At 45.8% G+C, this 14,610-nt stretch overlaps 1 protein-coding gene across 1 annotated transcript in view; it reads left to right on the top strand.

Annotated features, from left to right (window-relative positions):
* The window catches only part of UQCR-C2 (Ubiquinol-cytochrome c reductase core protein 2), a 29,354-nt gene extending 20,584 nt beyond the window's left edge, over positions 1 to 8,770 (top strand). The window contains exons 11-13 of the mRNA XM_089587914.1: positions 1,773 to 1,846; positions 5,722 to 5,875; positions 8,590 to 8,770. Coding sequence (XP_089444040.1) covers positions 1,773 to 1,846; positions 5,722 to 5,875; positions 8,590 to 8,676 — 315 coding nt within the window. The 3' untranslated portion in view covers positions 8,677 to 8,770. The remainder of the gene's footprint in view (positions 1 to 1,772; positions 1,847 to 5,721; positions 5,876 to 8,589) is intronic.
* The last annotated feature ends 5,840 nt before the right edge of the window (positions 8,771 to 14,610 follow it).

Raw genomic sequence — 14,610 nt, 5'->3', positions numbered from 1 at the left:
CATGCTTTACCTACAGCCTGCGTAGATGTGAATCCTTGAATATCGCGAAATTCTCAAAAATGAGCTGCAGCTGCCCTTTAAACTGCAGCACATTCGTGCGCTGTGCCTTGCACGTCGTCTTCATCAACTTCCACCTAAGTCACGAAAGGACTGTCCACCTGCCGAAACCTGCAATATTTAATGTTTAACCTTGAGAGGGCTGCTGTTTCCCGAGGCAGGAACAGCAGTGAGCATCCAGAGACAATTCGTTCGCCACTTCCGAAAGAGGGCTATTTCACAGACAGTACATGCAACAACCGAGACCTGCTGTCCTAACTGCGCATTCTAACTTGTGCGACAGAACCGCCAATTTTGTCGTTCCCCAAATGAATGGGGCTGCATGCATGCGTCAATGATGCCTATCTTTAGCAGTGCAAGATAGTATCGCTCCTACGTGAGGGTGCACCTGCCTTTCACTTTCTCGCTACACGTCCCAACAATCACGAGGAAATGAAATCTCTACAGTAAGAGAAAATTTAGCGTAACGCCTCCCGCACCATGTGATCAGCACCGGAAACACAATATTAAATTCGGAAAAACAAATTTTCACACCTCGCTTCTTTTCTAAAATTGCTCACAGGAAAGCTGGTCATAAAAGGTTGAATAACTCTGAATTTGTCAGCTGATGCAGTCTCGTTGGCTTTGACCAGATAACAAGCACATGCTAACAAATGTGTTCCCAACATTGTTGAGGGCAGTTTTCGGAAGAAATAAGGACGTAGTCGGTCGAAATTCCCCCAGGCAATTCGGGAGAGTTGGCAGGTATGTAATTGTCATTGAGCATTTCCATCCCAGAAAGTCAGTACCTGATTGCAGCATTTATTTGGAAGGTGTGTTTTTGTTCTGCCGGGACAAATATGCGGGCAAAGAATGCCTGCCTCCACTGTGCACGGAAACAGCGTAGTTACGCAGGCGCCATAGACATTGGCTTTTTTTTAAAGGGGCCCAGAAACACATTCTTAGTTGACTGTTTTGCCTGTTGATCGCTTACAGTGAGTTACAATGGTGCTATTAGCGTCGGTAATACCACGTATATTCCGTTTTTTAATATTTTAATGTCCTCCCAAAAACAAATTCATGGCTGTGATGGTGTCCCCACACAGTGGCGGGTTCTAGCAGCGGATATGACATCACCTGGAGCGAGCTTGATGGTCGGACAAACAGTAAATATACTGCAAATTGTGTGAATAAATAGAGAGAAATTTTGTCACCTGTCTGCGTTTTATATTAGATCAACAAAAACAACTTCTTTGTCTTAGATAAAAGCCCTGCAAACCAAGTAAAATAAAAATACACCACCAGGGGCTCTGTCGTGGAAACGACGCTGCCAGTCTCAGCAAGAACGAGTTACAGAAAGCAGGCAACCATGGAGTGCAAACTTCCGCGACGTGCTCTGGCAGGCTCTTTTGATTGGTTGCGCCAGGTGCCGTCATTGGGAGAGCGAAATAGGAGTGGGAAGCCCCGCCAAAATCGAGTTGAGGGCAGCGTTTTGTTTGCTTGTACTTTGAAATTTCTTCATTGAATAACCCCCGTTCCTGTGCATCGATTCCTGTCATTCTTTTTAAGTCAGCGTCTGTGTGACATTAAGAATCCACCTGAAGTATAGCCAGTATCCCCCCAAGCAGTCTTTCGCAGCCCCTTTAAGCCCAGCTAGGCTTGGCACAGAAGTGGCCCAGCGTGAAACTCTGCACTTTGTGCCACAATAAAACCGGAGACAACTCTGTGCTGCGCAGCTAACCAAGGCAGTCCTGGGCCAAGTGCGGACGGTGTCCCAGAAGCTGGCTGACAAAGATGTCCAAGATGCCAAGTAAGTACGGTTTGTTACGATCTTCAAATGACCTTGAGCTTTGAATGGAAAGGTGCATAACTAGCCCCCTGGGACAGTGGACTCCTTAGTCGCCCTTTAAAGGGACCATGCAAAGAATTAAAAGCCGCTTGTAAATGTTAGAAGTGATGCTCAGAAGCATTGACACCAAGTATGAGTCTTCGGAACTGAGCCGGCAATTTATTATGAATTTTTAAAAATGGTGTTTTTTAAAATTCGCGGGCCGTTTGGTGTCTTCGTAGAGAGCCATTTTGGAACCAAAATCAGGGAAACAGACGTCACTAGTCCCATGACGTCGGCAGGCCGCCACATGCTGTCATTCGCTCGAGCCGCGGCAGCTACGACGTCACGGGCACACTTCCGGTAGCGGTGAAAATCATCTGCTCGAGCCGCCGCGCGCCCCCCTTGGGCAAGCGCGATCCAGGGCATTGCCTTCGCGCATATGTTTTCAATTTACCTCTGCCGCCTCTTTCTGTCGCGAGTTCGGGAGCCAAGAAAGCGCAGAGACCGGAGAGACGCTGCCGACGCACGCTGCTCCTCGGGAGTGCGACAACCGGAAGTCGTAAACCGAACGTCAGCCAATGACGTATTCATGGGCGGTGCCCAGTCCCGGAGCTGTTTTCTTTATTTTTTTATGGTGCCCCGTGCGTACGAGTTGAGGGGGTAGAGGAGGAGCGTGATTTTTAATCGTCTATAACTTCGTTGTTATTGATGCTGGCGCAAAAATTCTTGCGCTGGGGTGACGAGTGATGGATTGCCTATCTTTACGTAATCTTGATAAATTTATTTCATAGTCCCTTTAAGCTATGAAACCGATGGAGCACAGCAGCTTGGAAAGCAAAGGAAAGACGCGTAACTGGCCTTCTGGGACAGTGGACACCTCTGTGTGGTGGTAGTGACAATGTGTAATTGGCATTGACAAGGTTGTGGCAGAAACGCAGCACTGAAGCCATAGGCAGTCAGCGTTGGGGTCAGTCTGTTGATTGGGGTCATCGACAGCATTTTAGACTCCAGTAATTTTATGGAAAGGAAGTGCGCCTAACTGGCTCCCTGGGTCGGTGGACCTCTGAAGAGAGATGTGGGCTGCATGCAGCAGACACGTGGCACTGCTGCAATAGGCCGCAGCGTTCACTGGGTGAGCAAACTCTTGCGATCAACCGTTGACTGCCACCTGCCTGGGCTCGTTGCCTATGCAGTGTCTGGAACGCACTCAACGTTATAATAAGGGAGTAATTACTCATTGACGTCCACCCAAGCGCAGCCATGAGTTTATTACTGAATAATTACTCCCTACTGAGTAATCAATGAGTAATTACTCCCTTATTACAAATCTACTCCACCTTGGTGGTTTCCCCTAAACAGTTGACCAACACTGTCCCACTTCGAGTTATTGATCAATTCGCTCTCGCCTTACCATAAGCCTGCCGTCCCGGTTAGCTCAATTGGTAGAGCAACTGCTCCGGTGAAGCGGTGGTCCTGGGTTCGAACCCCGGACCAGGACGAATTTTTCTTTAACTGCGAAGTTTCTGAGAAAGCTGTATAGCTTTCCTTTGTAGCCGTATGGCTGTGCTTGGGTGAACGTCAATGAGTAATTACTGCCTCATTACAAATCTACTCCACCTTGGGGGTTTTCCCCTAAACATTTGACCAGCACTCAACGTTACAGATGCCAAGCCGCCCTTATAATTGCCCTAGTATGCCATAGCTTTTGTCCTCTAACCAGGTTCAGCAGTAGTTGAACCGCAGGTAATTTTGTTTTTTCTTTAAAGCATGGCTGACTGGCTATCTTTTGCATAATATATACAGAAACGTTTCTCTTGGTCCAGTCAAGATTTGGTCATGGCTGGATGGCTTTGATGATAATGAGTAGGATGTTTGGATGCTCTGTCTGATAAGAGCAGAAAGTATAGGTCTCAACACTGTCGCAGTCAACGAAGGAGTGCTAAACGACTCCGTTTTAGCTACCTGTGTGTGTTTGTTTATGTCAGTCTGTTGATTATTCTCTCACCTGCAGTGCGTTATTGTTCTACTTTGTCTAGCTGTAATTCATCACCTGTGAAGTGTTATAGTATAGATTGTGTATATTCGCAGTCAAAACATGCCCAGATATATTCTAGGGCTAAAACAATTTGATTAAACTTAATTAAAAATTTCTAACTAAAGCCAGTTGTGAGTACTTCTAAACTTCAGTTGTATTTCTAAATAACCCATCAGCAAACCATACTAGTCAATGAAGTTGTTTGCCCCCCACAACGAATAATTTTTGGAACTAAGTTGTGCTTCATCAAATTTTTCCAAGTAAGAAGACTTTTTTTTGTTCTCTTTTTACATCCCTATGCCCGTATCTCGTTTCATCAAAAACGGGTGCTGAAGTGAGTCTGCACTTTCGCAGCTGACACGCCCTGTGATGTGGCACATGACTGCCTGCGACAGCTCGAACTCCGAGCCGAGAGTAGCTGTTGGTGCAAGGCGGTTTTCGGCTTTTTTTGTTTGCTTCGCTGATGAAGGCATAATAGAAATCAGTTCTGCATTGATTTCAGTGTGAAGTTGATGGACACCAGTGAAAGTTATATTGTTACGCGGCGGCCAGCCGAAGAATGAGACGTGGTGAACCATGGCTATGAGATGATTTAATGGCCGCTGGCCTAGCGCGGGTGCTCCGTCCCGCGCCACTGCCAGCTTCGTCTTCGTCACAATATGTTTTATGATCAGCGATGCCTAGTTCCAAAGCGCTGTTTCTAAGGCTTTGTTGCAGCACGCATTAGGCCTAGTAACACCGAGCAAGCGGCACGCAACGATCCGCTGTTTCCCGGCATAGTCGCAAGAAGCCTGATGCTGGCTGGGGCGCACTCTATTGCAAAACGTCTTCAAAGTATCGCAGCAACCACATTTCTGGCAAGTGGTCTGAAACTTCAGTATTGAGGTGCGTGTGTGCCTAGCCCTCTTGGTACGGACTCTCACAGGGACAATTTTATAACGCATGCAAAAATAAATGTTAGTTTTGATAGCAAATGCAGCAGGTGCGTTTTCGTTGCATGATGTGTCCATTGACCAGGATCTCTGGAGCCTCACGAAAATCGCGCCAGGGTGCCGTTTTTGAAATGCAAAAGACCAAAACTGGCAGGTTTTCGGGAAACTAACTAGTGATGCAAAACTATTGATAGTACTATCGATAGTTGAGTCACTTTTGAACTATCGATAGTCTTTTTTTACCATCAATAGCACTGTCGATAGCACTGTATCGATAGTACTATGGATAGTTATTACTATCGATAGTACTATCATTAATTTTGTTGATAGTAATATCGATAACCGTGTCAATACTACTTCGTATTTATAGTACTATTGATTCTATAAAATCAACCATGCGTACCCACTGCGTCCTAAACTTGGCTTCCTGAGTGTGTGGTGTGGAGGTGATGGTCTGAGTAACGACAGGACTCGCCCGTTTTCGTGGCCTATGCAATAGTCGTACCATCGACAGTTTTACTTCAATAGCGGTACTATCACTAGTAATACTATCGATAGCCACACTATCGATAGTAATACTATCGATAGTAATACTATTGATAATACTATCGATAGTTTTTTTACGCTATCGATAGTTTCCAAAAAACTATCGATACTATCGATAGTCACTTTTTCGATAGTTTTGCATCACTAAAACAAACGCTCATGAACTGTTCAGTAGTTCAGTCTGTGATCGAAGTTTCCGCTTCAGCGAAATTTTTTGTGGCTCCTGTATATTTCGTTGTAGCGGGATCTGAGCGCTTGTGGCATCTTAATCCTTTCTTGGCCTTCGTCTTTAGCGTTTTGTCCCATTTTTATTTCTGTTAATATCTTTTGCTGTGATGTAGGCAGAAGCTGAAGGCATCGGTGCTGTACGGCCGGGAGGACCACTCCAACGTGGCTGTGGAGATGGGCGTGCACGTGTCACGCACTGGTCAGCCGTGGCGCCAGGATGACCTTCTGCAGGCTATCGACGCAATCACCACTCAGGATGTCGCCACGGTCAGTGCACCCTTCATGCGGTCCGAATTAATCTGGAGCTCTGCGCTACGGCATAGCTAAGGATTTTCTGCGGTGTAGAAATCTTAAATTCGGCGAAGTTAGAACAAGCAATGTGCAATATTCCAAGGGAAGCCTCCCTCACATTAATGCATGCAGCCTTTTCCGGAGAAACGGCTGCACACTTCACTTCGATGGCCCAAGGTCAACTTTCTATGGGTATGTCTAGGGGGACATGTAGGGGGGACATGGGTATGTCTAGGGGGGATCCGTCAACACAGTGTAACATCGCAAAACTTGAACACGTACAGGCGTGTGCTGCTCGCTTTGTATCAGGTAATTATGGCTTTTCAAAAAGATCTCGCAATATTTCCAAAAACCTAGGGTGGCCGCTGCTTGAAACGAGAAGGAAATGCCTGCGCTTGTCGCTATTTTATAATATCCTTAACACTAGAACAGGTATCGATAAAGATAAATATCTAAAAAAACCAACATATGTATGCACGAACGGACCATTCCCGAAAAGTGCGTGAATATGCTTGTCGAATAAACTTATTTAAGAACAACTTCTTCCCTAAAACAGTACATGAGTGGAATGGTTTGCCTGCCGAAATTGTTTCCAGGACCCCTTCGCCTTTTATCCAGGATCTGAAAAATATTCTTTTTTAATGGGTTTTAGCATTTCTTTTAACTTCTCATACCTGTGTTTCTATTACCACGATACAGTGTGATTAAGTGATGCAAATAGTGATGTTTCATGCTTTTCAATTTGCTGCTGAATTTGTATTATATTATCTGTGCACTCATATTGTTTTTTTTCTTTCCCCCCTACACTAATGCCCGCAAGGGCGCTCTAGGTATGTAAATAAATAAATAAATAAATAAACAGTGGGAAGTGAGAAGAGTGGGAGCTTGGACAGCAAAGGAAAGGCACATAACTGCCCTCTTGGAACACTGGACACCTCAGTCATGCGCTGCATGCATTGGCATTGACAATGTTGCGTCCGTAGCCAGCGTCCTCAACTTGCGTACTCCACCTGCACGACTTTCAAGACAGCGCCACGCCTGGCTGTCTTGAACGTCGTGCAGGTGGAGTACGCAAGTTGAGGACGCTGGCTACGGACGCTGCACTGTCTTAGTATTCGAAGTTGTCCTCGAAGTAAGCTGTGGTGCCAAAATGATGTCATGAAATTGCGGCAGAAACGCAGCACTGAAGCCATAGGCCGTGGGCGTTCATTCGTGTTGGCGTTGACGTTTTACACTCCGATGCTTTCAAAGAAAGGAAGTGCGTTCATTGGGTAAGCAAACTCTCACGGTCAAACATTAACTACCAGCTGCCAGGGTGGACACGCTGCCTGTCCAATGCCCAGAACGCATTCAACGTTAAACGCCAAGCCGTGTATGGTTGCCTGATACGCCCGGCCACTTTTGGCAGATTGGTGTTTGAAATGGGTTTGTTTAGTGGTTTTTATGTATTGCCAGGCTGGTGCGCATTTGTTTCCCCTTGATTTCAAGTGCTGTGTTTCATAATTTGAAACTGGTTTTTGAGGAAAGGAAGTGTCTCAGTGGATGCCTGTCGCAAGAGAAGGGATAAAGGAGGAAGTGAAATAAGAAAGGAAAGAAGAGGTGCAGTAGTGGGGATCTTTGCCCTGCACTGACATTGCACAGCACAGGGGCACCTATTGCGTTTCGCCTCCACTGAAACACAGCCACTGCGGCTGGGTTGAACCGGAAACTCTGGATCAGTAGGCGAGCACCCTAACCACACCGGTACTAATCCGGAGTTTGAACATTTTTGAAGTTGTGTTTTTGCAACATAGGTGTGCCTTTTCTTTTAAGGCGGAAGCCTTTAATGCCTCATCGTTGTAAGCAGGAGTTGTCGACAGAAATATCGCGCTTTTCAATTGGTCGAAATGGTCCTGACGTCACAGTGCGCGAATTTCAAACGGGCCAATTCTACTTCGGTTACTAACCATGCAACCAATTAAAGGGATCGTATAGTGATGCTCCAAGTAAGTGGGACTGAGTGTAGTTAATTGCATACTTAACCAGTTAGCCTAATTAACCTTTCTAGTCAGACCTGATAAATAAATAAAACCGAGTAGGAAATTGGCCGAGCTTTCTGGTCAGACCTGATAAATAAATAAAACCGAGTAGGAAATTGGCCGAGCTCGGGAATCGAACCCCGGTCTCCGGAGTGCGAGAGGAGCACGCTACCACTCCACCATGCCAGCTGGATGGTTTGGAATGAACAAATATGCGTCTAGTGAATATGGTGTCTTCCTTCACTCCCATCCTCCTCCCTTCCCCTTATGGCGAGGTTTAGGTGTCCACCGAGATATGAGAGACAGATACATTTCCTTTGCTCAAAAACCAATTTACGGCCGAGCAAGACGTAGAATCGAAAGGGCGATGGCGTTCAATGGACTCCCTGGCAACGTGTTGCAAGACGCTGTCGCGTTCCGCTCTTAGAGGCGAAGCTTAACATCTTAACCACACATCAGTGACACCAGCAGCAACACCGTGCTTAAGGCTTTCGCCTCACCGCACTTTAGGTCAACAAAGTGCCCCCCTGAATTTTTGCAAGTAATGGCCTTGTTGCGGTTAGAGGACACAAAATGGCTGCACCAGTGCATTTGCACCAAAAATATTCGCTTTGCAATTTTCCTCAGTTAGTTTTTGCTTCAGAGACACCTGTGTCCCCTCTCCCACAACAGGTGGCCGCTCGGGTATCCAAGGGGAAGCCGGCAATGGCCGCAGTGGGACGCCTACACAAGACCCCTCACGTGGACGAACTGGTCTAGTAGGCACGTAGCTCTCTTCGCAGGCATAGTTGCTGCTGCTGCCTTGGCCTGGGCACTGGCAAGATGTGTTTAAAATAAACTGTTTCATGGCCGACATCTGTGAAGCTGAATTAACCCACCTTTTTCACATTTATTTATTTCAAGATACCCCTAAAGGCCCTCTTCACGAGGGTATTACATAGGGGGTGGTAAAAATTACAAATTGTATACATAAAAGGAACATTTAACATGAGTAACAGGGCAAAAAAAAGAAGCAAGAAAAGAGCAATAACTGGTAGTCAGCAAGAATCGAAATGTGGCACAACAACAAGACGCAAAGGGAAAAAAAAAAAAAAAAAAAACATCGGAATAAACAGAACGAAAAGCGAAACTCAAACTCATTACGGTGAACAGTACTGAACTAGAAGAAAACTACACATCGCTTTAATTTTTTTAAAGTTCATGAAATGATGTCACGTTAGTTTCAGTTGCGATTGTGGAAGGCAGCCGGTTCCAATCAATAATGGTTTTGGGTATGAATGATTTGGCAAAACTTGAAGTGTGACACGTGATGCGTTTGATCTTGAAAGGATGGTCACGGCGTGGAAACACTGCTGTGGGTAAGTGTAAGAAATCGTCGTGAAGCAAAGGATGATGGTAAATTTTGTGAAAAAGAGTTAATCGGGAGAGTTTACGACGATGGGAAAGGCTGTCAAGACCAGCACGAGCTTTTAACGCTGTGACGCTAGTAAAATGTGAGTAGTCGGAATAAATGAAACGAGCAGCACGGTTTTGCAGGGATTCTATGTTATCTTTGATGTAGGCTTGATCTGGGTCCCATATGGCGGAAACGTACTCAATTTTAGGTCGAATTGGTGTAACATAAGCCAGTTTACGCACGTGTGCCGGAGCATGTCGAAGGTTACGTTTTAACCTTCACCTATAGATCACTATAGGTGCAACAAATCTCTGATGGTGAGTGTCTGGGTCAAATTTGAAAGCTCTGCAATGGAATGCCTCTCCCTCTTTGGTGTAGTGTGGGGGCAAGCCTTCTCATTGGCGTGACAGCCTGTTTTCCTTATTTGTAAGCTTTAAAGTCCTGCACTGGTCGGCTGGCATGGATTGGTGCAGTGGCGCTGGCAGCAGCCAGAACTAAGACGCGCTGCTGCCCCAAGAGATGGCGCGCCGCAAAATTTGACTGCTATTCAAACTGTCGCAGCGGACTACATCCGAAAAAGCAAGCAGCTTGCAACAACGTGTGCGCGATGTGCGAACTTGCTGGGAATATCAGCCCTGCCGTCGAAGAGCTCCCTTTTAGCTTGATTTGCACTTAGTTAGATAAAGTTTTGATTCCAATTGATTAATGAGGTTCCACTATACAAATTATATGGTGGTTTGGCGCGTGCGAATCAAGTCCAAAATTTAAGGGGGGACATGGGTCTTAGAGCATTTTTTTTATTTACTAACCAAATGCAATGAAACTGCACAGACTTATTCAGTTTTTTCTGCTGATTACAAATATGCGATTTATTTATTTCTAGGCCAATTAGTTCCTGAGATACTAATATATACCATGCCATTGTCTGCTCAAACAATAGAAAAAAAATGGGCCACCAGAAATTTAATATGTGGGTAGATACTACAATGTGTGAGGAATGCAACGCTGGAAGCAGTTTTCAGTTTTTTGTCCGTGTGGACAAATGGGCTTAATAGTTAGTTTCATATGTGTCATGTGTTTTCTGGCACTCTTATGTCTGGTTAACTCACTTGAAAACGTAACTTTTAAGCCCATTTGTCCACACGGACAAAAAACTGCAAACTGCTTCCAGCATTGCATTCCTCACACATTGTAGTATCTACCCACATATTAAAATTAAATTTCTGTTGGCCCATTTTTTTTTTTCTATTGCTTGAGCAGACAATGGCATGATATATGTTAATATCTCAGGAACTAATTGGCCTAGAAATAAACAAATTGCATATTTGAAATCAGCAGAAAGAAACTGAAAAAGTCTGTGCAGTCTCATCGCATTTGGTCTGTAAATAAAAAAAAAATGCTCTAAGACCCATGCCCCCCTTAAGCCGTTCTTATGCACTGGTTCTAAGGGGCCGTACCTTCGGTTGTCGACTCTACTGATTGCTCCTGCAATTTTCCCAGCCTCAGTAAATATCATTTCACGGTTCCTTTTTTCACCTTTGAAAGTAGGACATCCTTGCCTAAAAGGTGCAATGACATTGCCACGGGGCTGTCTGCATTGTGTCCCGACAGATTTCTGCTTGTCTGATTAGCATTGCGCAATCTTCAGGGTGCATGACATAGTCGCCTGAAGTTATAATCAGCGATGAGTTGAATGGGAAAAGTGAAATGGCTAATCTGGATTTTTCTTTTTCAATAATACAAAGTGAGCTACTGTTTCCTTTTTTTAGGTCACTACGAAGTATATGAAATTTATGCTGGGCGGTAATGAAGAAAAAGTCGCTTGTGCCGCGACGTCAGAAATGTAGCCAAACTGCGATACTTGTATATAGATGCCATTGCTCTGCAATCCGTGGTTGTGGAGGAAGCTGTGAAAACACGTTCGAAAGCTTCTTTAACTGCAGCCGAAACCCAATTTAACAAAGTGAAGAGCAACCACATACTATTTCGTTAATTCGTAAAATCAAGGAAGGCATTTTTCTGCACTTCGAAATCTCAAATGGTAACATAGCGGCACCCAAGAGCTATACTGCAGCATAGTATTTGACGACACCCACGTGTATGAAAAGTCCACGAAAGCGGCATCTGGTAAAACAGATTTGAAGTCAATGCGGGAAGCACCGAGTCCCTTATTCTGCACAGCCCCGTCGAAGCAAAACCAGGGCCGTGACTTGGCCGCCTAGATGTTAGTACTGGCACGCTGCCAACAAGCGGCGAATCGGTTATTCCCAGAAAACTTTGTTAAGCTGGGTTTAGTGGTCATTTGCTTCAGGTTATTGAGACCATTGAACACTATGAGCATTTGCTGTGGAATCAAAATTTGTTAGATTAGGAACTCCACAAAATTGAGTTTCTTTAACTGAGTTTTAACTGTATACTTTTACTCGGCAGTTCTGCCGCCCAAAATACATTTTAAAAAATTGTAAGCTTTGGCAGTAGAACGACTGTGTTCTTTCAACAAAAGTCATGACCTTTGTCACTAGCATACATGTTCTTGCAGTGTGAAATCAATATTGTCCTGTCAACTAACATCTCATAAATTAATACATTTTGATGAAAATCAAAACGGCACCAAAAATTCTGGGGGCAACTACTCGAATGAAATGCTCAGACCACTGTTTATGATTGCCTGCGACAACAGTGCCACTACTCTGCTTGTAAATTTCATAAATTTCATGCTTTGCTTAGAAGGCTACATGTTGCTGTGCTTACGGTTTTCTACGCATTCGTGTTTGCAGTTTATCCCCGCCTCTTCCACCCGAAAAGGCATTTGAATTTCACACTATGCCACAAAATGATGCACAAAGGTTATCTCCCCAGACTTGCAGCCTAATTGGAATAAAGAAGAGAAGGTACAAGCAAAGATGCAGCACACTAGAGGCAAGAGCTCCTTGCAATCTGTAAAACATCCTTCCGCGCTCGCTGTGGTGGCCAAACAGAGGAATGCAAAGCATCCAAGGGCGTCCGCAGAATTTTTTGCAGGGGGGGGCCCCATTGGTTGTTGGCGCCGGAGGGGGGGGGGGGCATGTTCGTAGCAAAAAGGCACTATTTGCGGTATGAATTTATTTATTTATATATAAATAAAAAATAAGTGAAATACACACATGAAATAAAAATTACAAACAGCAAATTAAAGTGTGGCTAGGAGAGATACATTGCAGTTTATCAACGAAGAAACAATTAAAATTAATAAAAAATCCAAAAATATACTGTCACTTCGTGGAGAAGAGTGCTCAGTATTGCTGCATACGGGTTCTCGACTCACCCGGATTGATGACCAGCACACAGCACAATATGGTCACAAACACGCAACTACAGTCACTCAGTCAGTCTTCCTTGAACAGCAACTGTAGACTCCACGGATTTTTCTGGGCGAATTGCGTGATTACACGGGTGATAAATTCATTTCTGTGCTTCATTACACGCTCTCGGTGCACACTCGTCACACACATTGATTGGAAAAACGGTTGAACGCGCACGTTGAAAACAAAAGATGTCTATACATACAACGAAAACTTATTTACAAGATAAATGCACGCTCGCAGCTTCATACACCTCGCTCCATCTTGCTCGCGCATCCGCACAGTCGAGCAACCGCACGCACACAGCTCGCCGTTTGTAGTTTTCTCGTCCACTGTCTTGGTTGTTCTCAGCTTCGTTGACAAACGGCCACTAAAAACACCGAAGCACAAATACAGAGGCGCGCACACGTGCAAGGGCTTACTTCCGTGCGACTTCCAAGGGGAAGGGACACTCGCCACTCCGGCAGGAAAATTTGTTTTGTGTGTTTTTATGGGGTTCAGAGCCCCAAAACGACTCAGGTTATGAGGAACGGAGTAGTACAGAGCTCCGGATAATGTCGACCACCTGGGTCTCTTTACCGGGCACTGACCTCGCACAGTACACGGGCGCTGTTGTCATTTGAGGCCCAGCCAGAGGTGACAGGCGAGCCAGGCAGGCGCCATCGGGCTGGACCAAAGGCGCTGGTTTTCGGAGAAGACGCAAGGGACGCTGGTGTGGGGGCGCCTCTGGAGACTGCGCCGCCGTGAACAAAAGATGCTAATCTCCTTTGCCGAAGATTCTGATAGCGGCGCTTCTACCGCACTGCGCTCTCCCGTGGATCGGAGGCACAGCGAGCGGCGGCGGCGCCAACTGATCGCCCGCTTGCCCATGAGCAGCCCGACAAAGCGGGGGTGGACACGGCTGATTTGTCTTTCCCTCCTGAAGAATTCATCGGTGGCCGGCATAACGAAGGCGAAAACAAGATGCACTGTGCACTGTCTGCCTCCGTGTCGCTATCTGTCTAGAGATCAAAGAAACAGGCACCCATTTCAAGACGGCTTGAAACACATGCTCGCCGGTGCCGCTGTATGTCTGCAACAGGTCGGCCTTCAACAGAGCTAACGATGGCGTGGTTTGAAAACGGCATAAAGACGCGTGCCCGGACGCGGCATTTCGCAGATGTGACCCAAAGCGTGGAAGCGGAGCTGCTTTTACCCTTTTGGCTGAGCCCACCACGGCCCCTGGCGTGCGGCCATCACTCACGGTTCGAGGGAGTGATTTTCCAGGGGGGTGCAGCCGCCCCCCCTTGCCCCCCCCTCCGGACGCCCATGAAAGCATCAAACAACATGCAATGTGGTCTTAAATCCAAAATGGGCACGATTTAAATGACCCCACATTTTTTTCAGAAAAGCCGACGTCAATAGAGGGGTAGGGTTCATTTTACAGGGCAAAAATATTTTCGAGATATTGTCACGTTGTAGTGACGGCAGTCCAGTGGTCAGGAAGACAGCAACAAGACTTGCAAACGAAGCTCTTTATTTGGGCTGACTAGCACCCATAAAAGAACTAAACAGCATGGCAGCGGCATAAGCAACAAACGTGCTTGTCAGTCCTCGAACTACGCCCACCGCTTGCTGTATCACTCAATTTAAAGCCGGCAAGGAAACTTCGAGATAACAGGTTGCAATCGACTACAGTAATCTGGAAAAACCTAGATGCAGTTCTTCATGGCTGTGATCAGTCGAGATTAGTCGGGTCGCTTCTCGTGTCATGAGCAAAAGTGATAACGCCCCGTTCCTGCGGCCTTGAGCGCAAACAAACAGACACTACAATGATACGTGGCAATGTTCTCTGTGAATCCAAAGTTCATGTCTGTCTCAACGAAAGTGTGCGGTCGACAAGTTGCGTGACAACGACTGGTGTTTAGCATCATCTGCTTCAAAAGGTGTTTTGCTGTATCGCGGAGCAAGCCGACA

Source organism: Amblyomma mixtum, chromosome 4 (genome assembly GCF_055824585.1).
Source record: "Amblyomma mixtum isolate Tamu chromosome 4, ASM5582458v1, whole genome shotgun sequence".
In the NCBI taxonomy this organism is placed as follows: Eukaryota; Metazoa; Arthropoda; class Arachnida; order Ixodida; family Ixodidae; genus Amblyomma; species Amblyomma mixtum.
This window is presented reverse-complemented; position numbering and strand designations above follow the sequence as displayed.